At 49.2% G+C, this 25,510-nt stretch overlaps 2 protein-coding genes across 2 annotated transcripts; one reads left to right on the top strand and one right to left on the bottom strand.

Moving 5' to 3' along the window:
* Positions 1 to 1,551: 1,551 nt before the first annotated feature.
* LOC127328538 (uncharacterized) lies at positions 1,552 to 9,574 on the bottom strand. The gene is made up of 10 exons (XM_071829351.1): positions 8,780 to 9,574; positions 4,038 to 4,277; positions 3,702 to 3,959; positions 3,402 to 3,619; positions 3,266 to 3,329; positions 3,017 to 3,217; positions 2,837 to 2,935; positions 2,676 to 2,765; positions 2,383 to 2,597; positions 1,552 to 1,567 (listed from the first exon to the last, which is right to left on the bottom strand). The coding sequence occupies exons 1-10, from the start codon at positions 9,572 to 9,574 to the stop codon at positions 1,552 to 1,554; spliced, it is 2,196 nt and encodes a 731-aa protein (XP_071685452.1).
* A 2,513-nt stretch (positions 9,575 to 12,087) lies between these two features.
* LOC127332550 (protein argonaute 7) lies at positions 12,088 to 16,877 on the top strand. Its single transcript, XM_051358858.2, has 3 exons — positions 12,088 to 12,755; positions 13,757 to 15,008; positions 15,125 to 16,877. The coding sequence occupies exons 1-3, from the start codon at positions 12,338 to 12,340 to the stop codon at positions 16,569 to 16,571; spliced, it is 3,117 nt and encodes a 1,038-aa protein (XP_051214818.1). The 5' UTR covers positions 12,088 to 12,337; the 3' UTR covers positions 16,572 to 16,877.
* The last annotated feature ends 8,633 nt before the right edge of the window (positions 16,878 to 25,510 follow it).

Below are 25,510 nucleotides of genomic sequence, written 5' to 3' on the forward strand. Positions count from 1 at the left end.
AAAACTGTGTTCATTACCCCGCACGGGGCTTATTGCTATGTCACTATGCCTTTTGGTTTGCGCAACGCTGGTGCAACGTACCAGCGCTGTATGCAAAAATGCTTGTTTGATCAAATCGGAAAAAACGTGCAAGTCTATGTGGATGATGTCGTGGTCAAAACCAAGGTAAAAGAAACCTTAATCGATGACCTCCGGCAAACATTTGATAACTTGAGAAGATTCCGGATGAAGCTCAATCCGGCAAAATGTACCTTTGGTGTCCCTGCCGGCAAGCTGCTTGGCTTTCTCGTATCAAGCCGGGGCATTGAGGTCAATCCGGTAAAAATCCGGGCAATTGAAAGAATGACTATACCGCGCGATCTCAAGGACGTGCAAAAGTTCACCGGTAGCTTGGCATCGCTAAGCCGGTTCATAAGCAGGTTGGGAGAAAAAGCCCTGCCACTGTATGCTCTCATGAAGAAATCTGATACATTTGTCTGGACCCCTCAGGCAGACGCAGCGTTTAAAGAGCTAAAAACAATGCTGGCTACAGCGCCCATACTGGCTTCACCTCTAGAAAGAGAGCCTATGCTATTGTATATAGCAACAACAACCCGGGTTGTGAGTGTAGTGGTTGTGGTTGAAAGAGAAGAGGAAGGAAAAACCGTCCAGAGGCCGGTATACTACCTGAGCGAGGTGCTCTCCCTCTCGAAACAAAACTACCCTCACTTCCAGAAAATGACCTATGGCGTATACATGGCCGCCACAAAGCTTAAGCATTACTTTGAGGAGCACTCCATGAAAGTGGTGAGCGAGGCACCCATTTCCGATATCATGTGCAACAAAGATGCTAGCGGGAGGATTGCAAAGTGGGCAATTCAGATATCACCATATGTACCGGTGTACGAAAGGAGAGATGCCATAAAATCGCAAGCTTTGGCGGATTTCCTTGTTGATTGGGCAGAAATGCAATACAAGCCGCCGGATCAAAGAATAGAGTACTGGAAGATGCACTTTGACGGATCCAAACTTAAAGAGGGTCTGGGTGCCGGTGTGGTGCTTACTTCACCCAAGGGAGATCATCTTCGGTACGTTTTGCAAATGCATTTCAGGGCATCAAACAATGTCGCTGAGTACGAAGCTCTGATTCATGGGCTTAAAGTCGCAAAAGAAATCGGTGTGCACCGGATCATTTGCTATGGGGATTCAGATCTCGTGGTGCAACAGAGTTCCGGAGATTGGGACGCAAAAGATGCAAACAAGGCCTCGTACCGGTTTCACGTGCAAAAGATTGCCGGCTTCTTTGAGGGCTGCGAGTTTCACCATGTACCGTGAGCGGAAAATGAAGCCGCGGATGCTTTGTCCAAACTGGGCTCATCTAGGCAAGAAATTCCTCCCGGAATAGCCTTGGAACACTTAAGGGTACCATCGATCAAACCGAGCCCGGAGTCGGAATCAATTTTCGTACCGGAGTCACACATAGTACCCATGGACATCGATGAAGGGAACCCGGGGACTGCTCCGGTAAACTCGGGGACTGCACCGGTAAACTCGGGGACTGCACCGGCAAGCTCAGGGGCTGTTGCAGCTATACCGGAAGAGACAATGCTGGTGGATAACATGGAGATAGACGCACCGGTGTTTCTAGTTCGGGAAGCACCATCGTGGGTTAAACCTATTAAGGAATTCCTGATCAACGGCACCTTGCCGGTTGACGAAAATGAATCCAGAAGGATCCAGAGGAGGTCCAAAGCATACACCATCATCAATGGCGAGGTGTACAAAAGAAGTGTTACCGGCGTCCTTCAAAGGTGTGTGGAGCCGGAAGAAGGAAAAGAAATGCTTGAGGAGATTCACCAAGGAGAATGTGGGCACCACGCTTCATCAAGGGCGCTGGTAGCAAAAGTATTCCGGCATGGGTTCTACTGGCCCACTGCTTTGGAGAACGCTGAGGACTTGGTAAGAAAATGCAATGGGTGCCAGAGGTACGCCAAGCAAAATCATACCCCAGCGTCCGGTTTAAAAACAATACCGCTAACATGGCCATTTGCTGTTTGGTGCCTTGATATGGTTGGCCCATTCAAGACGGCAAGAAGCAGCATGACTCACATCTTGGTCATGGTAGATAAATTCACCAAGTGGCTAGAAGTGAAACCTATCTCAAAGTGTGATGGGCGCACAGCGGTGAAGTTCTTAAAAGATGGTTCGAAATGACATAGGGTTCACAAATCGATACTTATGAATATAGAGTTCACAACAACACGTAGCACATCCTAGTAGCGTCCTCGACGTGCCGTCCTCGCGGGCTGCTTCCGGACGGCCATCCTCTTCGTCCGCTGCCGTGGCTGCTCCTGCTGCTGCTCCTGCTGCTCCTCCTCCTCCTCCTCCTCCTCTGAAGAGAACGGCTCGTCGTTCCTCATCCTCGACAAAGCTGATCTCCACCGCGGCCCCTCATCCTCCTCAGTGACAACCTTCTTTCCTCGGTTGACATAATCTTCCGGAGTGTACCGGTTTGGACCCTTGCCCCTTGGCTTCAACTGGTAAGCTGACCGTGGGGCTTGCTTCGAGGTACGCTTTGGAAGTATGCCTTGACTCAGAATTAGCTCGTCCTCAGGAATCTTCACAAACACGAACACATGAGATTACGAAGTTGAAATTAGTAAGAACATTTTTGACAGCAACAAAATAGTCCATACCTCCCGCTCTTCTGAAGAGGAAGATGTAGCGATTTCGGCTTCCCGGCAACCTAGCAAGCTGGCTAACCGCCGCATCTTTCGTGCAGTGTTCTGCGTCATCCCGTTCATGGTTACAAATCCACCACATCATAGTAGCGTACATTCAAAGTTGGTGATCATACCTTAATGAAATACCGCAACGGTCCGACAGGCTTGTCATCTGTCCCGCTCTGCTCCCAGATAACCTCGCACTCCTCAGCTGTTTTTTCGATCTCCTTCCGCTGTGACAAACATAGCATACACAATTGAAGCGAGCACATGGCAATGTAGATGATGTACTAGTTAGTGAGAGAATAGAATACCACGAAGTTCAGCTCGGAAGCAATAGAAGTCGATCTCCCTCTGCGAGCAAAGGTGTCGTGCTGGCTTTGCCCAACCTCATCGAACTGGATGGGGTCGTCCAAGATCTCCTCAGGATACGCGTGCTTAACTAACTCGATACGCGTGTTCTCATGGAACCACTCGAGGTAGTTGTTGAAAGCGGCCAAGTTGTGAGGCACAATCTGCTCAGGGCCAGCATTCCGTGCCGCTTCCAAACACTATTGGAACGCTGCGATGTGGCCGCTATGATGGACTGGCCAATTTGTGATCTTCCTCTGCCGCTGCCTATCAAGCCTGCAAGAATCAACAAGTTAGTTTGTACCTCTTCTATCAAGAATCTTCCATCGCATGATTCCAGAAGTTTACCTATGAAGCGCCTTGTCCGTGTCTTGCCACACTGGTGGGCACTCCTGATACAGCCCAAACTGTCTCATCACTCTTTGCGGCTGGTGGTGTTCAACAAGCCACATGCATATGAGTGGGCAGCGCATACGCCAGAACCGCGCCTCCTCCGTGCACTTGTGGTTGAGGTCAGTCATCGACGCGCCAATACGGTAGTAGCTACCATATGGCTCCCATTCCACCTGCAGCATACAAATATCTCAGAATTTAGAACATGCCAGTAGAATCAATGAAAACTAGGATTGCAAAAGAGTGATCGGTTACCTGCTCAGCGGTAAGAGTGTCCAACTCCGCAGTGTACTGCATGTACATGATCTTTGGATCGCCCGACATCTCCGAGACATTGTCCCAAAGGTATGCCCAAGTGGGCTCCCGATCAGGAAAGTGAGGGTAATGAGGCCATGGCCTCTCGTTGAGTACCCTAGGCCGCCCAACTGATAGGCGGTCCCAGCTCCATACGGAAAGTAGGAGCATGCATCCACCAATACCGCCGCTCCCAGACCTGCGACAAGCTTCGTCCAACTACGCACATAAGACATTTGGTTAGTACTTTGTCTAGCACACTACTATAGGAAAATAGTACATAGAGCAAATCATCACCTGCCGGTAGAGGTAGGCAAGTGCCGCTGTTCCCCAACTCCAACGGTTATCCAACACCGTAAGCGCCTTCAGCCAACACCAATGGGCCAGCTTCCCCCCACTGTCAGCAAAGAGAGTCCTCGAAATCATGTACCATAAGTACACGCGGGCGTACGTCCTCCGAGTGTCCTCGTCGGCCTCTTCCGGGCATTCTCCAAAGTTAGTCCTGATCCATTCGAAAGACGCGCCGGCGGGAGCTCTCTTCTTTCGTTACGGCGCAGCGGAGGAGCCATGCCAATAAGCACCTGCATCTGCTCGCGCCACCCATCAGAAGCTGTGTTCATACACAGTGGCTCGCCCTGAATAGGTAGTCCAAGGATCATGGAAACATCCTGGAGAGTAGGGGCCATCTCGCCGGCCCTCAAGTGGAAGGTGTGAGTCTCCGGCCTCCACCGGTCGACAAGGGCGGTGAGTGCCGAGGGGTTCATGAGTGGCCCCCCACGGCTTACAAGGGATATGAACGGGAGAAGACCGGTAGGCCAGATGAACTCCGTGTACCTCTCGTCATACGGTATATCCGCTGTGCCATGGTAACGAATCTTCAAAGGTTGAAGATCCGTTCCCTTCTCCGTCATATGAACAGCCCGGTGCACCCTGTCGTACTCTTCATCCAGAAGCCACACCATCCTACATGTATGAGCAACACATACAACATATTATGAGCCATTCATACCAAATATGAGCAACACATACATGAGAATATATCCAAATAAGCCATCACACATACATTCCTAACAAATATGAGTTATTCCATCAAAATACTAGGCATATGTAACACATTTGAATGCATTTGCTAGGCAAATATTAGACATTTCAACACATACATACATAGAATTTGAACAAATCTAGGGTTCATATCCAAATCCACTAACATAAATTTCTACATATCCAAATCCAAGAAATCTTTGGTTCAAACACATATACTACAATGTAGATTCCACCAACATAAATTTCTACATATCCAAATCCAAGAAATCTACCAAATCTAGGGTTCATACCCAAATCTACCAAATCCACCAACACTATTGGATGAATCGGAGGGAATCGAAGGGGAATACCTTGAGGAATGGAGGAGGAAGGAGTTGGCCGGATAGATCTGATGATTCCTTGGTTGATTTGGTGGGGGGGCCGAAGGGGAGGCGTGCGGCGGCGGCGGTTGGGGAGGAGAAGGAGAGAGGAAGAGAAAGAAGAAAGAAGGGTCGGGCTGGGCGCGGGCGCGGGCGCCACACTTAAGTGGATGTGTGGCGCCTGTGGCATCGGCGCCACACATGCTAGTGTGGTGCCCGTGGCATCGGCGCCACACATAGAGGCTCGCCAAAACGGCTAAGTCCCAGACGTCCGGAGCCCCTGGATGTTTTCGACCGAAAACTTGATATAAGTTGGCATGTGTGGCGCCGTTGGGAGGGGCGCCACACATGCTGCCACGTCGGATGGGCGCACCAGCTCAGCGGCGAGGGGGCCACGTCGGCTGGGTCAGTGGCGCCGGCAGGAGGGGAGCCACATGGGCATGTGTGGCGCCCGTGGGAGGGGGCGCCACACAAAAGGGTTAGATTGGTGAAATAGTTTCGCCGGAGGGTCATTCTGTGCTTTTCTTTCACTTTTGGGTTATTTTTGTGTAAATCGCCGTGGCCAGCACTTCCTCTCCTGGGCGCACAGCAAAGCCCACCTGCACTGGGCCCCGCCCACGTAGGCAGCCCAGCCACCATGCTGCCTCCACGCACGCCCGCACGACGCGGCCACGCGCCCCGCTCGACCGAGCTGCACGCACCCGCACTGGGACCCGCCCACGATGTTGCCTCACGCGTTGTCTTGGCGTGCTCCCGCCGCACCCGCTCGCCCTGTCGCCCTGCTCCCTCCTGGCCCCACGCTCACACGCATGCACGCCTTCCCCCGAGCCGCACTGCTCGCGCTGCAGCCGCACATCCTCGCTCGACCCCAGCTAGCCCAAGCCTTTTCTTCTTAGCAGCCCAACGGGCATAAAAATAGGGCCTTCTTTTTAAGCCCCTTTTTCTCTCTCTTTTTGTATTGCTTCTTCTTCCTCCTCTCTCGCAAGCTCACCACCATGGTTGTTGAATTTTTGTGAGCTTGGTCTCTCTCTCCCCAACCAATGATTTTTGCATCTATTTGAGAGAAAGGTTGAGGAGATCTAGATCCACACTTTCACCAAACCAAATCATCTCTTTGTGAGTGAATCTTTGGGATCTAGATCTTGGGGAATTTGGTGTTCTCCTTTTGGTTCTTCATCTCTTATTCCCCCAATAGCTTTAGTAGCTTTGTTGGAATTTGAGAGTGAAGAATTTGGACATCTTTGTGGTGTTCTTGTCATTGCATTTGCTGCATCGGTTTGACTTCTCCGCGGTGCTACGTGGAGGTGAAAGTTCGTGAGATATTTACTTCGGGAGCTTGTTCCCAGAGCTTGTTCCTCTTGGGTCTTTGGATCCTAGACGACTTAGTGGTCTTTGTGGTCTTTGTGGTGTTCTTGGGGACTCCAATTTAGTTCTGGAGATTCTTCAAGAGGAAGGTGACGTGGGCATTACCCTTCGGGTAACTATTATTGCCCTATCCTGTACAGCCCAACTGGAGGCCCATGAAGAAACTCGATGGCAAGGTGGACTACTACGTCGGTGCCGAAGAAGATTCCTTGAAGAACAAGACGAAGAGACGAAGAATACAAGGAAAGTCTAGAACTAGGGTCCTTTGTAACCTAGTCGTACCCGGATAGATCTCTCGAGACCTGGCCCTCTATATAAGGGCCATGAGAGGGGCTGCCGAGATACACACGATCTTAGCAATTTTAGCCACCGTAAGTCCAGAGCTAGGTCCCCGTAAAACTTAGCCTCTCGACGAGATCACAGCCGAAACCTTCGACACCCCATTGTAACCCAATATTTTCATAATCAAGATCAGACAGGCAGGACGTAAGGGTTTTACCTCATCGAAGGCCCCGAACCTGGGTAAATCGCTTTCCCCGCTTGTTTGATAACTGATGTCTCGTGTCAGCCTACAAGATTCCATCTACCCTAAGCCCCAAACGGAGGGCATTGCCGAGGAGTACCCTCGACAGAAGGCCTTTGTGGTGATTTATTGGGAGCCTCCAATTAAGTTGTGGAGATAGCCCCAAGCTTTGTGCGGGTTCGGTGACCACCCTTAGGTTCCATAGTGGATCGAGGACATCCCTTTTGGTGGGAATTATCGAGGAGAATACGGTGGCCTTCGAGCATTTGGAGTGACTTGTCCTCCACACCGCTCCAACGAAGAGTATCACTTGCAAGAGTGTGAACTTCAGGATACATCGTTGTCTCCGCGTCACTTCGGTTATTCCTATACCCGAGCTCTTTACTTATGCACTTTACTTTGTGATAGCCTTCGTGCTTGAAGTTATATATCTTGCTATCACATAGTTGCTTGAATTGCTTAGCATAAGTTGTTGGTGCTCATAGGTGAACCCTAGCTATATAGGTTTTGTGCTTGACAAATTAAACGCTAGTTTTATTCCGCATTTGTTAAGCCATATTCGTAAAAGTTTTAAACCGCCTATTCACCCCCCTCTAGGCGGCATCCGTGTCCTTTCAGGGAGACCTAGCATCTTCAACCTTCGTGCATTCTCATAAAACTTATGAGTTTATGTAGTCTCACTAAATTATATTCTATCATATTGTAATAAGGTCTTAGATATCACATATATCTCACACCTTGCATATTTCTGAAAACAAACTTTTCATCTCCTTACTTTTCAAACGGATTTGAACATCAAGTTTCACGGAGACAAGATAATTTTAGATACTAATTGAATCCATTGCTCTTCGAATCCGCGGATTTGCGTTGACTCGGACGACGAACCCGAGAATTCACGATGCACCACGTCCCGGGCCACCATACGCGACGTTTTGGACGTTTTCGTCGGGCTAGGTGGCCTCAAAAACGAGAAAAAAAAGTTTTGACATGCACCACGGAGAGACCAAAAATCGTCGGCCATGGTGCAGCAGCAACCACAGCGAGACTTCAACTTCGTCGGCTATGGCAACTTTTCTTGTAGTGCCTCCACCTCCACCTCCACCACTAGGTGGTGGGGAGGGAGATCTGCGAGGGGGCCGATGCGATCTTTTGCTTCCGCCTTCAGATTCCCCGCGTCCCTCGAGCTGCTGACTCTGGCTTCAGTGGCTACCTTCACCTTGGTGGCGGTCGCCTCCGTTGTTCCGGCTTCTGCGAGGCTCCAGCTCGCGCTCTTCGTTCCGGCTCCGACGAGGATCCGGCGTGTGCTCCGTGTTCCTGTTCCTCTGCGGTGCCATGTTGTCACGGATGTTAATTCCACCAGGCCCGTGGGGCCTAGTGTTTCCGACTGGACTACGATGGCGAGGTGGTGGAGGACGCGGGTACCCATGGGGCGGAGGTGACGGGTTCCGGTATTTGTCCTTGCGAGTATACATCGAATCCTTTCCCTTTTCCGGGTTTGACGGAGGTGTCTTTGAGGGTACGGGGATCGGATTTGGATGTTCTCTGGTTCTCCTTCTGCGCTCCGTGGATCCGGTGCGCGATTCGTTGTCACGATGCTGGCCTCCGGAGGCGTCCTTCTGCGCAGTGGACAAACATAATTCCGGATTGGATTCCAACTTGCGCGAAGTGTCTGCCTTGCTCTGCTGCTTCATTGCTGATGCAACAAGTGTGCGGAGGTGGTTGATGTCGACTTCTTCGTCTTTTTTAGCCAGCAATTCTGCAGCCTTCTTCATGTTATCTTTTGGAGTTGTGAGCGGCTGCTGATCAGTGGGGGTTGCAAAGTTGATCTTGGGAGGGGTCACAGCCTCCCACCGGATCCTATCTGCTTCCTTGTGGGCATCGCCCATCATGGACTCCCAGTGCTCACAGAGTTTCTTAGCTTTATGTAAGGAGTCTACAGCTTCGCGCTCTCTTTGGAGGAAGTTCTGCATCACCTTTTCTGCTTCTGATCTTTCCTCCAACATTCCCATTGCGGTGTTAGCAATTCTTCTGGCAGTGCCTAGCATCTCCATCCTTGGAGCTTCTAGAGCTTCCGGATCTGCAGCGTCGTCAGGAGTTATTGGCTTGTTGAGGATTTCCGCGTGTGTGATGGCACCTATGCCTGCTTGCTCGACGAGCTCCTCTGCGGACAGATGCTCCTCGAATTCCTGCACTATGCGGAATCGCATTCGTTGCGGAGTTTCGTAGTCGGAGGGACCTGCCTGCATGGGGTCGGAAGGGGTTGTCTCTTCGTCGGTTCCTTTCTCCAGCCCAATTATGGTTGCGAAAACCTCCTTAGGCGGGGCGGATTCCGCCTCGGCTTGTTCTTCATCTTCTGACTCCTTCATGGCGTGGTTGTACTCTTCTGTATCCATAGTACAGGCGTCGCCGGAAATTGGGCTTAGGTTGCCAAGGATCGATTCTTCTTTGTCTCCGGCATCCTTTTGCTGATCCGGGGCGTCGCTGTCTCCGACAACCTCTTGCTGTTCCGGAGCGTCGCCGGTTCCGGCAGCCGCATCCTGCATGGGTCCAGCTCCGTCCTGAGGAGGGGCGGTTCCTGCGGTATGTGCGAGGAAGTGCACGAAGTGACACCTTTGCTTCTCTAACACCTGGGAGACCCAGGCGGATCTGCATTTGTCTTCCAACGTTGTTTCCTGCTCAGGGGCGGATAGGGTGGGTTTTGAATTTTCCAGATCTAAGGCAGAATCTTCCTTAGGAAGTTCCTGCATCTCATATCGGATCTTCGCGACTGCGTCCTGCTCAGCGGCGGTCACGTCAGCATCACTTACCAGAGCGTTCCCATCAGAATCGACGGTCTCGCCGATGAAGATGTGTATCCCGCCAATCGGGATGGTGGAGAGCTTGACGGGATTTGTCCTAGCCGGAATCCAGCACTCGTCCTGAGGGACGATCGGGAGGTTTCTGGCGTACAAGACGCGCCCCACGGAGATGGTGTCGCCGATGCCTCCGAAGGTAGAACCCTCCTGGTTCCAGCCTCCATACGCCGCTGGCCCCATGGTGGGCGCCAACTGTCGTTGCCTAATTGACGGTACCTCGGAGGAGGGTTCCTCACGAGGGGGAGAAGAAGTAGGGGCCATTGGGCGGAGAGTCCTCGGGACGGTGGTACACGATTTACCCAGCTTCGGAACACCTGCTCGAGGACAGGGCCTACTGCTGCTTGTCTGGAATTATATGGGCGTTTTCGTTACAATGAGTTGTGGTTATGCCTCTAGGGCTCCCAGGAACCGGCTTATAAAGGCGCACAGATCTAGGGTTTACAGGGAGAGTCCTAGCCGGAATACAAGTTACGTAACTACGGTATGTTATCTTGTCGTGTACGTCAAGGATCCGCCTTTCCTTACATGTCGTACCGGATCTGGCTACCCCTAATGGGCCAGGCCGGATCCGACTTCAAGAGTTGGTCGGTGGATCCGGCTCCTTGTTCCTGGGCTGGACTTCATCCATCTTGATCTACACCAACTGGGCCGCCCGATGGGCCCCATGCCACCATCACCGTCTATGGGCCACCCGGGCTTGCCGGATCTAGGCACTGTCGATGGTACACCCATGAAGTATACCCACAAACCCGTGCCGGCCCCTTGGCAAAGGGCGCGAATCGGGCGCGCCGACGCCTCGCGAGGCTGAAAATTTTGGGCGTGGGAGCCTCCTGCAGTGACGCCAGGGCGCCGCGCGAGATATTTTACAGCCACGATGCCGGGCCGGAACACTCCTGCCACGGTGCCGCGCGGGAAAGTCTCCCGCCACGACACCGCGCAAGATGTTTCCCGCCCCGCCGGCGGTCTATATTATCCCTCCTCCCCCACCATTGGTGCAAAAACCCTAGAAAAAAGCACAATGTGGGTTTCGTGGGACGAGGCGGCGCTAGAGGCGGCCATAGAAGTGGTGGAGGCGGACCCGCAACTCGCAGAGTACGAGGCGTGGGAGGAGGCAGCGCTAGCAGCGGCCGTAGATGCCTATGACGCGGGCGAGCGGCAGCGCCAGGAGGCGGAGCGGCGGGAGCGCGGGGAGGCGCGGTGGGAGGCGGAGCGGCGGCAGCGGGATGAGGAGAACCGACTGGTGCTCGAGAAGGCGGAGCAGCTGGAGTTCCAAGAGGCGCGGCGGTGGCGGGTGGCGCTGAGCCAGCCTGTGGGAGGCGCGCCGGCAGAAGGGGTGGGAGGAGCTTGCGCTGCGGCGGTTGCAGCGGGAGGAGACGCAACGTCAGGATGAAGTCTACGAGGGGCGGCGTTTGGCGGAGATGCAGCTCTGGCTACAGAGGCAGGAGTTGATCACCGTCGGCGGCGGGAAGAGCTGGAATAGCAGATGCGTCAGGAGGCGGTTGCCGCGGATAGAGCCGCCTACTTGACGTTCGTGGCGGAGAGAGTAGCGGGGATCGACGACGGAGGAGCAGCGGAGAGACCAGGGGAGAGAGCATGGGAGAGAGCTCCGGTCGATCGTCCATCTCCACAGAGCCGGGTGGCCAGTAGGTAGTAGGCTAGAGATAAGAATGTTTCAAATATCATCCGGGTCGAGGAGTGAATAATGTTTTACTCGGATTTGCCCGAAAATATTATTGATCCTGAATGACATTAAAATGAAACTCTAAGTATAAATATGTAGTTTGTGTAAAAAATTCTATCGAGGCCGCCTGTTTGGGGGCGCCGGTGTGGAAACAACTCCCTAAATAGAGGATGTAGTGCCGGTGTTTCCTGTACGCAAGTACCGGCGCCTCTGCCCGGCGACTACTAGGGGGCGCTGGTGGAGATGCTCTTATGACATAATTCAGCAAAGATGGTATGGAAATAAAATGTCACGATGCTATGCCAGAGTTTTAAATTCGACTGGCCGCGCTAATAGTGTCTCCTTTTTTTTAGGCTGTAGAGTCTCTTTAGCGTAGCCACAGCTGATCTCCCTTGGTAGACTGAGAATATGGGAAGACGACTAAGCAGCAGGACAGCAGCAGAATGGAGGTAACTTTAAAAGCGGCAGCAGGAGAGCAATGCATTTGCACACTAGCGCAGCATAGCTCCGAACAGCAGCAGCTGCTCTCTCTCTCCTCCCTGCCGCTGCCACCCCATTAATACGAACCCCATCTCCTTCCCACCCCCACTCCTCCTTCCTTCACTTCCCCTTCCCTTCCCTTCTTTTTGCCCCCCTACCTTCCAACCATCCAAGAAAACCCCAACCCACAAGCCAAGAACAAGACAAGAAACTGTGCTACTACTACTACACCCAAACCCGCATACGGACAGATTAGATTCGGTTTAACCTCCCACCAACTGCTGCTCACTATGGAGAGGCAAGGCCAGCCCAAGAACGAGAGGAACGCCGCCGGAGCCGGTAGTAATGGCGGCGGCGGCGGCGGTGGCGCCAATGGGAGGAGGAAGTGGAGGGGAGTTTATGGCAGTGCCGGTGGTGGCGGCTACACACAGTACCCGATCATCCAGGCCTACCCGGCGCTCCTGCCGCTGCCGATAAACGCCGGCCGCGCGCATATTAATGGCGCGGCCGCGCTGCCTCTGCCGCCGCCTGTGCTGCTGTACCTGCAGCAGCCGCCGCCGCTGCACCTGCTCCCCGGGGCCGCCACGTGCTACGGCAAGCCCATGGCCGGCGCGGTGCAGAGGGGCCCATTGTTCGCGCACAAGCCATCCAAGAAGCCGCCGCCGCCGCCGCACGCCGTCACCGCCGCGCTGCTGCCGCTCCCGCAGGGTAAAAGGCACCTTTTTCTCGGTTACTTCCCGCATCCTTGTTTTTGTACTTTCTACGAGCAAGTTCATATATAATACCGGGTGGTGGCGTTGCTTTCTTGTCTTCTTGATCAATGTGCGCTAGTTTTTCTTTTCTTTTACTGTGATGATGATACTACTACGAACTACTCCAGTAGTATCTGCTAGCTGTACAGTTACTGGTTAATGGCTTGTCATACAAACGTAATGCAGCACAGTGTTTTCGGATCAATGATACAGTGCTGTATAGTTAATCAAATGGAATCTTGTTATTTTATGGATTTCTACTTTTGATTGTATGCTTCTCTAGCTTCTGTCCCTTTTATGCCAGGATTAGTCTGCATTCCTTGACAAGATGGGATACAAGAATGTTTGAGCTGAGACACGGCCAAAGTGATATTTGTGGTACTGTTGTTGGGGCCTTTCTCCTTTAAAAGTTAGTCCACTTTCCACCCCTCAACAATGGGGCGTGGTTACCTTTTTTTTAGAGGGGGGGAGGGGCTAAGCTGTAGGGAAATTCCCCACAACAATTACGTATGCACAAAGTAAAGGTTTACAAAAAAAAAAGTGCAAAAGACAGATCCACATTATTGTCCGCGAAGCCATTCTCTGAATTGGTCTGTGTAGTGGAGTCTACCTCTATGCCCAACCATGGCTAGCTCATGCATATCCTTTTGGGGGGATCTGTTGGTAAAAAATGTTCCATTACCTTTTCCTCATTTCTCTTGTGACAATGATGTACCATCATCTTTGTGCATGTACTACTCCTATTCATTGGTAACAATTCCACTTTTTATTTTATCGGAGAAAAAACCCACTTGTTATAAATATTGCTGCTTAAGATGTTCTCTTCTTATCATCAATCGACATAGAGGCTAGGGGGTTTCCCTCCTTTTCGAAAAAAAAATCTTTTCATGTCTTAACCACTAGTACACATGTTTAGATTCTCTGTTTCCTTACATGTTATTATCAATGTACTAACAGATGCCAAGGCGCTTCAGCACAAAAAGTTCTTCATACATGAGAAGAACTCATCTGGCATCAGAATGGATCATGTGAACGGCCATCACAGGTCCTCTAACAATCACCAAGGAACTCCCATTGTGCAGAGACCTGACAACGGCGGTGTTGAGGGGGCTGTGATTCCTCTTTCTGCAAACCATTTCCTTGTGCGGTTCAATCCCGATCAAAAGATTTTCCAGTATGATATTGACATATCCCCGCACCCATCGAAGGAAACAGCAAGAATGATCAAGAACAAGCTTTTTCAAGAAAATTCAAGTGTTTTCTCGGGTGCCCTGCCGGCCTTTGATGGCCGCAGGGACCTTTATAGTCCTATTGAGTTTCAAGAGAACAAGGCTGAGTTCTTTGTCAGTCTCCCAATTGCACCAGCACGATGTCCAGTAGATAAAAAGGATGGCCACATGGTTGACAAACAGAATTTTAAGGTTTTCAAGGTGAACATTCGATTGGTCTCAAAGCTAAGTGGTCAGGACTTGAACAAGTATTTAACTGAAGACAAGGATGGCATTTCACTCCCTCAAGATTACCTCCATGCTTTGGAAGTCATCTTGCGGGAAGGTGCTATGGAAAATTCCGTTCTGGTAGGTCGGTCTTTGTATCCGCGTTCCATGGGAGAAGCAAGGGAGATTGGTGGCGGGGCTGTTGGATTAAGAGGTTTTTTTCAGAGCCTGAGGCCAACCAAGCAAGGTCTTGCTCTTAATGTTGACCTCTCACTCACAGCATTCCACGAGAGCACTGGCATGATTGCATACTTGCAGAAGCGCTGTGACTTCTTGAAGGGCCTTTCGCATCAGAAAACCAGGGCTTTGTCAGAGGAGGAGCGGAGGGAGGTGGAGAAAGCATTGAAAAACATTCGGGTTTTTGTGTGCCATCGTGAGACTGACCAAAGGTACCATGTGCATAGCTTGACCGAGGAGACAACAGAAAACCTCAAGTTTCGAGACCGAAGCGGAAAAGATCATATGGTAATGGAATACTTCAAGGAGCAATACAACCATGACATACAGTTCAGGAACCTGCCATGCTTGCAGATTGGTAGGAGCAAGCCATGCTATGTACCAATGGAGCTTTGCGTAGTTTGTGAGGGCCAGAAGTTTCTTGGCAAGCTCTCAGATGAACAAACCTCCAAGGTTCTCAAAATGGGATGCCAAAGACCAAGTGAAAGGAAGGGAATCATAAAGGGTGTTGTGGAAGAAGCATTTGGTGCTGAAAGGTATGGTTCCATCATTCTTGTCATGTATTAATTTTGCAGCAGTTGAAATGTCCTTCTTTTACATAGAAGTACTCAATGTCATACATATGTAATATGCTACCTTACTATTCTTGCAGTAATTCGTATGCCGATCAATTCAATCTCCAAGTGTCGAAGGATATGACGCAACTCTCTGGGAGGGTTCTCTTGCCACCAAAACTGAAGTTCGGTATTGGAGGGCGCATTAAGGATATAACGCCACACCGCTTTGATCGTCAATGGAGTTTGCTTGATAGCCATGTTACTGAGGGATCCAAGATTAAAAACTGGGCATTGATAAGCTTTGGTGGTACCCCGGAGCAGCACTCCTGCATTCCAAAGTTTGTCAACCAGCTATCGAGTCGGTGTGAGCAGCTTGGGATTCTTCTAAACAAGAAAACTGTCATCAGCCCATTGTTTGAGCGGATTCAACTTCTCAATAATGTGGGCATTTTGGAGAGCAAACTCAAGAAAATTCAAGAAGCTGCATCAGGTAACCTGCAATTGCTGATCTGTGTCATGGAACGCAGGCACCGTGGCTATGCTGACCTGAAGCGAATTGCTGAAACATCCATTGGTGTTGTGACACAGTGTTGCCTTTATCCCAACTTGAGCAGCATGACCGTGCAATTCGTTGCCAATTTGTCCCTGAAGATTAATGCTAAGCTTGGTGGATGCAATGTTTCCCTCTACAATAGCTTGCCATGCCAAATCCCTAGAATATTTTCAGATGAGGAGCCAGTGATGTTCATGGGTGCTGATGTGACACACCCACATCCACTAGACGACTCGAGCCCATCGGTGGTGGCTGTAGTTGCTAGCATGAATTGGCCTTCGGCAAATAAGTACATCTCAAGGATGAGGTCGCAGACGCACCGGAAAGAAATAATTGAACACCTGGATGTAATGGCTGGTGAACTACTTGAAGAGTTCCTGAGAGAAGTTGGCAAGCTCCCAGGTAGAATCATATTCTTCCGAGATGGTGTGAGTGAGACGCAATTCGACAAAGTCCTGAAGGAGGAGACGCATGCCGTACGAGCCACCTGTTCTAGGTACCCAGGCTACAAGCCCTTGATCACGTTCATCGTGGTTCAGAAGAGGCATCACACCAGGCTCTTCCACAGGGAGAAGAATGGTGGCTCGACGCACTATTCTGATCAGAACATACCACCGGGAACCGTCGTTGACACTGTGATCACGCACCCGAGGGAATTCGACTTCTACCTGTGCAGTCACTGGGGCACAAAGGGGACAAGCCGTCCTACTCATTACCACGTCCTGCTGGATGAGAACAACTTCCAGTCCGATGAACTGCAGCAGATGATACACAATCTGTGCTACACCTTTGTCCGGTGCACCAGGCCAGTCTCCCTTGTTCCTCCGGCGTACTATGCGCATCTCGCCGCGTATAGAGGCAAGCTGTATCTTGAGAGGTCAGATGCAGTGGCCACCGGCCGCACAACTCTACAAAGGGCCACTCCATTGCAGACGACGCCACTTCCTAAGCTCAGTGACAGTGTAAAGAGGCTCATGTTTTACTGCTGATCCTCTGCCTTGAATTTCATGCTTAGAAACTGTATTCTGTGTATTTCTTCTGTGGTATATTCTGTATCTGTCCGAATTTAGGAAACATGTATAGTGTTTCTGGTCTTCTGGACAACGATCATGCGCATGGCAGTAGCATCTTACAGTGGTTGGATCTTGGTACTTGGTGGTATTATGCAAAATTGTGATACCAGACTGTTTGCATTCCTAGAGATGTACCTATGCTGGTGTGGTGGGGCTTCGCCTTTTGTACTGTTTGGACGGTGACACTGGTTCTTGTGTTGAGGATATACTATTTGCTGTCCATGTTCAGTTTTGATTTAGATCAATAATTGTCGTAGTGAAAGTAGAAGGAGTCTGGGTGGTGTCCATGTTGGTGCGTGTGTTTGATCATCCCGATGGGATCATTTTTTTTCTTATTCTTTTTTTTTTTGGTTCAGTGTATGCATAATGTCTTAAGGTATCTTGTTGGTGCACAGACTTGGTACAATTAGTTTCTTTACAATATTAACTTATTTTTTTATCAAAAACAATTAAAAGTAGATGGAGGATGTGAATTGTTCTTTGCCTTGCGGTTAAAATCATATTTACAAGTTTCAATAGTGTATCATACCAGCATGAAAAATCGCAACGCTAAACTATTTGAATTCTAAGATATAGGAAAATGACAAATTTGACAACTTTTGGAGTTTTGAAAATATGCACTATTTTTTTTTAGAAACACAGTACAAACGCAGACGGTCACGTACAGGCGCATACACTCACCCCTATGAACGTACATACGCACACTCTACCCATATGAGTACCTTCGGAAGAGTGAGCCGGCGGATTGGATCTTGAAATTGACGAAGTTACCACGGACGCCTCGTTGTCGACGGGAAAGTCGCCTCCCACTGAATGAATATTCCGCCTTTATGAGACACACAGGTGTCAAACCTAGGGTTTGAACTCTATTGGGCTTGGGGTACAACCACCCTCCTAACCACCCATTCGTACTTTTATTTTTACTTTGTGTAGCTTGGAATACAAAGTACTTCAATTTGAGAACTTCACGTAGGATACGTCATTGACTAAATATTTCTCCTATTTTTTTGAAATTTATAAATATGATTTTTTTAAATAAACAAATAAAGGAAGGAAGCACTGGAACTCGGAGTCAGATATGCCTGTGGTCTTATGGTAACCATATAATTTCATGAGTTAAAAAGATCAGTGTCGAGGGTACTCCTCGGCAATGCCCTCCGTTTGAGGCTTAGGGTAGATGGAATCCTGTAGGCTGACACAGGACATCGGTTATCAAACAAGCGGGGAAAACGATTTACCCAGGTTCGGGGCCCTCGATGAGGTAAAACCCTTACGTCCTGCATGTCTGATCTTGATTATGAAAATATCGGGTTACAATGGGGTGCCGAAGGTTTCGGCTGTGATCGCGTCGAGAGGTTAAGTTCTACGGAGACCTAGCCCTGGGCTTATGGCGGCTGAAATTGCTAAGAATGCGTGTGTCCTCGACAACCCCTCTCCTGACCCTTATATAGGGAGCCAGGTCCCGAGAGATCTGACCGGATACGACTAGGTTACAAAGGGCCCTAGTTCTAGACTTTCCTTGTATTCTTCGTCTCTTCGTCTCTTCGTCTCTTTCTTCAAGGAATCTTATTCGGCACCGACATAGTAGTCCACCTTGCCATCGAGTGTCTTCATGGGCCTCCAGTTGGGCCGTACAGGATAGGGCAATAACGGTTACCCGAAGGGTAATGCCCACGTCAGTAGCCCCCGAGTGTCTAGCCGAAGATATTTCGGGTAGAGACTAAAGCATGCCTCCACCGAATGTTCTCCTCTTTTGATAAATCTTGTCCTTCTTGTAACAGCATCATCTCCTTCTATCGAGTGCGCATCCAGCGCTTCCGATGGGAGTAGCCCCCGAGTCTAGGTACGGATGCTTGTAACCGTGCGTAGACTCAAGTTGTGTCACTCGAATGTTTTCTTCTGCCGAAGCTTTCTGCAGGTCTTCATAAGTCATCCGATACATTTATATCGGGGCTTCACTTTTTCAAATAAAGTCTAATGCGTAAAGGATTTTGAGTAACGTGCCCAGCTTTGCTGGTTAACTGCCGATGGCAAAACATCGTTACCCTACACAAAATCAAGTCCCCGGGCATGATCCTGGAGTGCAAAAAAGTTTGTCAGGTGCGCAATCGGCGCTCCCGATGGGAGTAACCCCCGAGTCTGGGCACGGGCGCTTGCAACCGGGTGCAGACTTGAGCCAAACGATTCGATCTTTCTTCGAGTCTAAATTTATCGGGTGCGCGTCCAGCGCTCCCGATGGGAGTAGCCCCCGAGTCTATGTGCGAATGTTTGCAACCGTGTGTAGACTCAAGTTGATCCACTCAATGATTTTAATATTTCCTCGGATGCTTCAATCAGAGTCGACACCTTTCATGACATCACTAATGACGTTACCACTGTTGTGGTTTGATTGACGAGACGTGACCTGACAGGCCCACCCTACTTCTGCGTGGTCAGTTTTAGGAAATGACCAGTGCTTGTGCATTGAGCGAGGCGCCTCCTCGATTTCCACACATATTTAGAATAATGGGCCGCCGGTTCCGTTTTCCTTAAAGCGATACGTGTACGACTGGATCTCTGACCACCTCCCACGATAGCTTTGGAGTTATGGCCACGATTTCCCATCAGCCCGTGCTATAAATAAGGGGCCTTCCCATTATTTTTAATTTTCACGCCTCCATACTGCTCATCTTCTTTCTCAGCCTTTCCGCTCACCTCTGTTCCTGCTCTCAAGAACTCCAGACGCCATGGGCAAGAAGAAGAGTACTGGCGCACCAGGCACGAGCAAGGTCAGCCGCGATTAGTGCGCCTCCACCATTTCCAATCGCGAGGTGAACAAGATGCGCACCCTTGGCCTCATCTCGTCATCCGATAACGACATTCATCTCCCAGGTCCATCTTCTCGCCCAAAGCCTCCTAAAGGCTTCACTGTTATGTTCGTCGCTTTCTTGTTTTGTGGGCTTTCTCTTCCTGCCCACGAATTTTTTTGTTCCCTTCTCTTTTTCTATGGGATTCAGCTCTGGCAGCTGACCCCAAATTCCATTCTTCATCTCTCCATTTTCATCACTGTATGCGAAGCTTTCCTCGGCATTGACCCCCACTGGGGTTTATGGAGGAAAATCTTCTATGTCAAGTGCCATAATGGCAATGACGGCCCTCCCGTTGTTGGTGGCGTCGGCTTTGTCATTAGAAAGGAGGTTGATTACTTCGACTTCCCGATGAAAGAATCCGTCCAGGGCTGGCGCCAAAAATGGTTCTACCTGCGAGATATCCCAGCACCTGGGCGTCGCTCCAACCTTCCTCCATTTGAATACGTTTTGGTGGCTCAACCGAAGAAGTCCTGGCAAAACATCTTGACTCCCGAAGAAAGTGCTATAGCTGATAAGTTGTTCGAACAGGTTGTAGACCTAAAGAACACAGGAGGCCTAACGATGTGCGGCACTGAGGTAGTCTCGGTGTTTCTAAAGCGTCGGGTGCAGCCGCTGATGTCCCAGCCTCACCAGCTGTGGATGTATGTTGGTAAGGACGACAAGTCAAGAGTCATCTCAGCCAACCTGTCGGATGATGAACTCCGCGACGAGGTACGTCGCCTTACTCGCTTCAGCCAGAAGGACAACATTGTCCTGACTTCGGCTCGCCCTCCATATGATCTCAAGCATCTTCCGGCTGAGGTAATCTTCACTGCGCCTGCTTTGATCACTGTTGTTATTCTGTCTCTTGATCTTTTATTAACTTTTTCACCTGTCAACAGGCTTCCACCATAGCTCAATGTTATCCTCCTACACCCGAAAGTGGGGTAGAACCAGAGGACGACGATGACGACTCCGAAGAAACCGAAGATGCTCAGCACGCCCTCGAGGATAGTGACGTTCAAGGAGACGAAGCCCCTAAAGACGATGTTCTCACCAGGAATAGGCGATGCAGGAGGATAAATGAAGACTTGATCACAACGGTTGAATCTAGTCCTAGCGGACAAGATGATGATGTCAATGAAACTGCGTCGCCTCCTCCTGCTGTGAAAAGTTTGACAGGCTTTTTTGCTGCCGAAGATGACTTAGACCTGTGAGTATCTATTTTTCTCTTTACAACTATCTTTCTTTATTTCACCTGATGGATGTCCTTGCTTTCAAGCAGCTCTGACGATACGATGAAATTCCTCTCGCAAAGAGGGCTAAGTTACTCTCCTGGAAGGCTGAATCAGCCAAGGAATCGAATCCTTCGCCTGCTGATCCGACGCCGCCCTCAAGGACGACCGTGGTGAAGATTCCGGTGTCGAAGGTCATTCCTCCTGACAGCACCCCCGTTCGTCCAGCTACCCGTGATCATGTAAGTAAACCACTTAGCTTGACTTTCCTCTTCTGCGTTGGATTTCCACACTTGGTTGAGACTCTTTATCCTTTCTCTCGCAGCCAATTTATGCCACAGTTGACGCTGTGGCAGATTTTGCTGATCAGTTTACTCGCCTGGAGTCCGAGAATGTTCAGCTTCGGAGGGCCATCAAAATTTCGGCTAACCAAGTGCTGGAGGCTAACAAGCTCACAGCCGATGCCCAAAATGAAAACATCTTGCTGAAAGATGAACTAAAGAAGCTGAAAAAGAAGATGAAGGATGAGCATGATGCCAGACGCGAGGCTGCTGTCGCTGCCGATAAAAAGGAAGGCACCCTCCGCGAGTCTATCACGAATTTGCTTAGTAAGTTCCTTCGTGCTTAAATGCAACATATTTCTGCAATACTATCCTCCGGATTGCTTATTTGCTATTTTCAGGTGCTGCTGACGTGCCTATCAATCGAGCACACAAGCTTCGGGAGGACTCGATGTCTGATGTCCTTTCCCTTGCCACTGATGCCAATATCTGATAAGGGGTGGCCTGATCTTCTCAGTAACCAACGGTGGTGATGATGATCACGGGATGAACACAACGGAGATAACTTGATGAAGTGGATGATAACATGTATGACGCAACGAGATCTCTCGATTGGTCCCTGTCGCCAATGCAACGGCTCTCAACCCTGCAAGATATTCGCATCACATACTTGCGCACGTAGCCGCCGACCCCGAAGCGGTAAGTTGCAACCTTCTAATTCCCAATGGAACAGCAGATCACACAAGACTTTTAGGATTACACCAAATCAATGCAATATGGTGTAGGGATTCAATAGAGTTGCAAAGCAATCAACTATGAACTAGGGTTTATCTTAAACATGGTCTAAAGAAACTTTGGGGCGTCCTGGGCACTTATATAGGCGTCCGGGACGACCTCAGGTCGAAAAAGTACGAAAATAACCGACCTAGAATAGATCTGGTCGAGACAGACTCGGACACGGCCGGTCTGGGGGCCGGTCTACCGGGCCTGGGACCAGGCTGGCTGGTTCAAACCGGGCCAGGGACCGGGTGCTGACCGGGCGTGGGAAGTGTCGCGCAGTAACCCGCCCGGTTGGCATCAGCAGGACGTCCGGTTGGCGCCGGGTGGGATCCGGCGTGCCACCCGATTGGATCGGGCCACGGATCGGGCGCGCCGGTGTGGCGACCGGTCTGACCTGGTGTTGGGCCGGTCTGGACTGTGACGTCTCCTCTCGCGCATACCTCCCACTCCTCCCTCGCGCGTCCATGTGGTATCTTCATGTCCAGCTCCATGTCCAGCTTCACGCCTATCTTCACGTCCAGCTGCTCCTCTCCTCCTCGTGCGATGCTTGTCTCCTCTTCATACCTGATTATACATAAGTAACAGGACTTAGGCAGTATAAAGTTCTCATCAATCAAAGTATCGTATAGGAACAAGTTCACATGTTGTTTAAGTAGCTTCGCACGAGCCCTTGTAATAGGTCCAATCCGAACTTCATTGGACTTGAGCTTCACAGAAGCTTCATCTTCGTTTGGTAATGACGGAGGTAGTAGTGTGGTAGGGATGTCCTCATCATCTCCCCCCTTCAAAAGGCGTCGACCTCGACGCTCCAAGGTCTTCTCCTTCATATGGTGTCAAATCAGCAACATTGAAAGAATTACTGACACCAAACTCATCAAGTGGAGGATCTATCGAGTATGCATTATCATTGATCTTGGCAAGCACTTTATAAGGACCAGCACCACGAGAAAGCAACTTGGACTTCCGCAGCTTCGGGAACCTATCCTTGCGAAAATGTACCCAGACCATATCACCAGGCTTGAACAACATCTCCTTGCGCTTCTTGTTCATCCTTGCAGCATTGCTCTTGCCTTTTTTTCTATCAACTCTTTAGTCTTCACATGTATCTTCCGTACAAAATCTGCCCTCTTGGATGCCTCCATATTGACTCTCTCATGTATGGGTAGAGGCAACAAATCCAGCGGAGTAATGGGTTTAAAACCATACACCACATCAAAAGGACACAGCTCCATGGTAGAATGTACCGCCCGGTTGTAAGCAAACTCCACATGCGGCAAACACTCTTCCCACTCCTTCAGGTTCTTCTTGATCATGGATCTCAACAGTTGTGACAAGGTTCTATTCACCACCCCAGTTTGACCATCAGTTTGGGGATGACAAGTTGTACTGAAAAGTAGCTTTGTCCCCTGCTTTCCCCAAAGTGTCTTCCAGAAGTAGCTCATGAACTTCACATCATGATCAGAAACAATAGTCTTCGGGACTCCATGTAGTTGTACAATCTCCCTGAAAAACAGGTTAGCAATATGCGACGCATCGTCGCTCTTGTGGCAGGCAATAAAATGTGACATCTTAAAAAACCTGTCCACTACCACAAATACAGAATCATGGCCTCTCTTAGTACGCGGCAATCCCAACACAAAATCCATACTTATATCCTCCCATGGTGTAGTAGGTGTCGGTAAAGGAGTATAAAAACCGTGAGGCTTCAGCTTGGACTTGGACTTATTGCAAGTAATGCACCTTTTCACATACCTGTCCACATCCCGCCTCATCTTTGGCTAATAAAAATGATCAGCTAGCATGAGTAGCGTCTTCTCACGCCCAAAGTGACCCATCAAACCTTCAGCATGTGATTCCTGCAATAAGAGCAAACGTACAGACGATTCTGGAACACATAGTTTGTTAGCTCAAAACAAGAACCCATCATGTATGTGATATTTTTCCCATGCTTTACCAATAGCACACAAGCGATATGGTTCAGCAAAATCATGATCAGTAGCATACAAATCACATAGCACTTCTAATCCAGAAATTTTAACATCAAGTTGAGTTAATAGCATATTCTTCCTAGATAGAGCATCAACAACAATATTATCTTTTCCCTTCTTATGCTTAATAATGTGTGGAAAAGACTCAATGAACTCAACCCACTTAGCAAGACGCTTATGCAAAGTAGACTGAGCTTTCAGGTATTTTAAAGCTTCATGATCAGAATGTATGATAAATTCTTTTGGCCACAAGTAATGTTGACAAACCTCAAAAACTCTAATTAAAGCATACAATTCTTTATCATATATAGGATAGTTCAACTTAGCACCAGAAAGTTTCTCAGAAAAATATGCAATTGGGCGACCCTCTTGCATCAACACACCACCAATTCCAATACCACTAGCATCACATTCAATCTCAAATTGCTTATTGAAATCAGGAAGTGCAAGCAACGGTGCAGAAGTTAACAATCTCTTAAGTTCATCAAAAGCATGATCTTGGGCTGCGTCCCACTCAAATATAACACCCTTTTTAGTCAAATCATTCAAAGGTGCAGCAATAGTACTAAAGTTGGGCACAAATCGTCGATAAAACCCATCTAGACCATGAAAACTTCTTACTTGACTCACATTCATGGGAGTAGGCCAATTTTGAATAGCTTCAATTTTAGACACATCTACTTCTACTCCATGCTGAGAGACAACATAACCCAGAAATATGACCTTATCTTTGCAAAATGTGCACTTCTCAAGATTACCATAGAGTTCATTATCACACAACACTTGCAAAACATGTCGAATATGTATAGTATGATCAGATTCATTGCGGTTGTAGATTAATATGTCATCAAAGTACACAACCACAAACTTGCCAATAAAATTACGCAAAACATGGTTCATCAGTCTCATGAAAGTGCTAGGTGCATTAGTTAACCCAAAAGGCCTTACTAACCACTCATATAAACCAATTTTTGTTTTAAAGGTTGTTTTCGATTCATCCCCTTCTTTCATCCTAATTTGATGATAACCACTACGCAAATCAATTTTAGAGAAAATAGCAGCACCACTCAATTCATCTAGCATATCCTCTAAACGGGGAATAGGATGACGATATCGAATAGTAATGTTGTTTATCGCTCTACAATCTACGCACATACGCCATGTACCCTCTTTCTTAGGAACTAGAATAACAGGAACAGCACAAGGGCTAAGGCTTATGCGGATATAACCTTTGTCGAGTAGCGCCTGTACTTGCTTCTGTATCTCCTTCGTTTCTTCGGGGTTCGTTTTATATGGTGCCCTATTGGGCAGCGAAGCTCCGGGGATCAAGTCGATTTGATGCTCAATACCTCGCAATGGTGGTAGTCCTGCGGGTACCTCCTCCGGAAACACATCGCCGAATTCCTGCAAAATATTAGAAACACCAAGAGGAAGAGGGGTCATGTCGTTAGAAACCAAAACCGTACCCCTGTACAACAGCACAAGAGGCATGGATGTAGGATCCTCACTAAATTCTCTCATGTCTTCTTTGGTGGCTAATGAGACTAAGAAATTCACTCTCTCACTTTTCGTTATATCACTCACGACATTACAATTCTCTCGCCTATCTAAAGGATTATACTCCAAGTGTACTTCAACTTTCTGACGAGATTCATTGACAATTTGCTGTGGTGACATAGGCTGTAAGTTGATTTTCTTGCCCTTGAACTCCAAGTGATATGTATTGGCACGGCCATTGTGTTG

This window comes from Lolium perenne, chromosome 4 (genome assembly GCF_019359855.2).
Source record: "Lolium perenne isolate Kyuss_39 chromosome 4, Kyuss_2.0, whole genome shotgun sequence".
NCBI classification, from domain to species: domain Eukaryota; kingdom Viridiplantae; phylum Streptophyta; class Magnoliopsida; order Poales; family Poaceae; genus Lolium; species Lolium perenne.

Excerpts from the sequence above, each read along its gene's own strand:
- LOC127328538 (XM_071829351.1), bottom strand. The coding sequence starts at position 9,574 with ATGCAGGATGCGGCTGCCGGAACCGGCGACGCTCCGGAACAGCAAGAG. Across the intron at positions 4,278-8,779 it reads AGAAGGCTGCAGAATTGCTG|AGAGCTCCCGCCGGCGCGTC; the intron begins GCTAAAAAAGAC and ends TAACGAAAGAAG. Across the intron at positions 2,598-2,675 it reads CCTCTTCAGAAGAGCGGGAG|ATTCCTGAGGACGAGCTAAT; the intron begins GTATGGACTATT and ends GTGTTTGTGAAG.
- LOC127332550 (XM_051358858.2), top strand. The coding sequence starts at position 12,338 with ATGGAGAGGCAAGGCCAGCCCAAGAACGAGAGGAACGCCGCCGGAGCC. Across the intron at positions 12,756-13,756 it reads GCTGCTGCCGCTCCCGCAGG|ATGCCAAGGCGCTTCAGCAC; the intron begins GTAAAAGGCACC and ends ATGTACTAACAG. Across the intron at positions 15,009-15,124 it reads GAAGCATTTGGTGCTGAAAG|TAATTCGTATGCCGATCAAT; the intron begins GTATGGTTCCAT and ends CTATTCTTGCAG.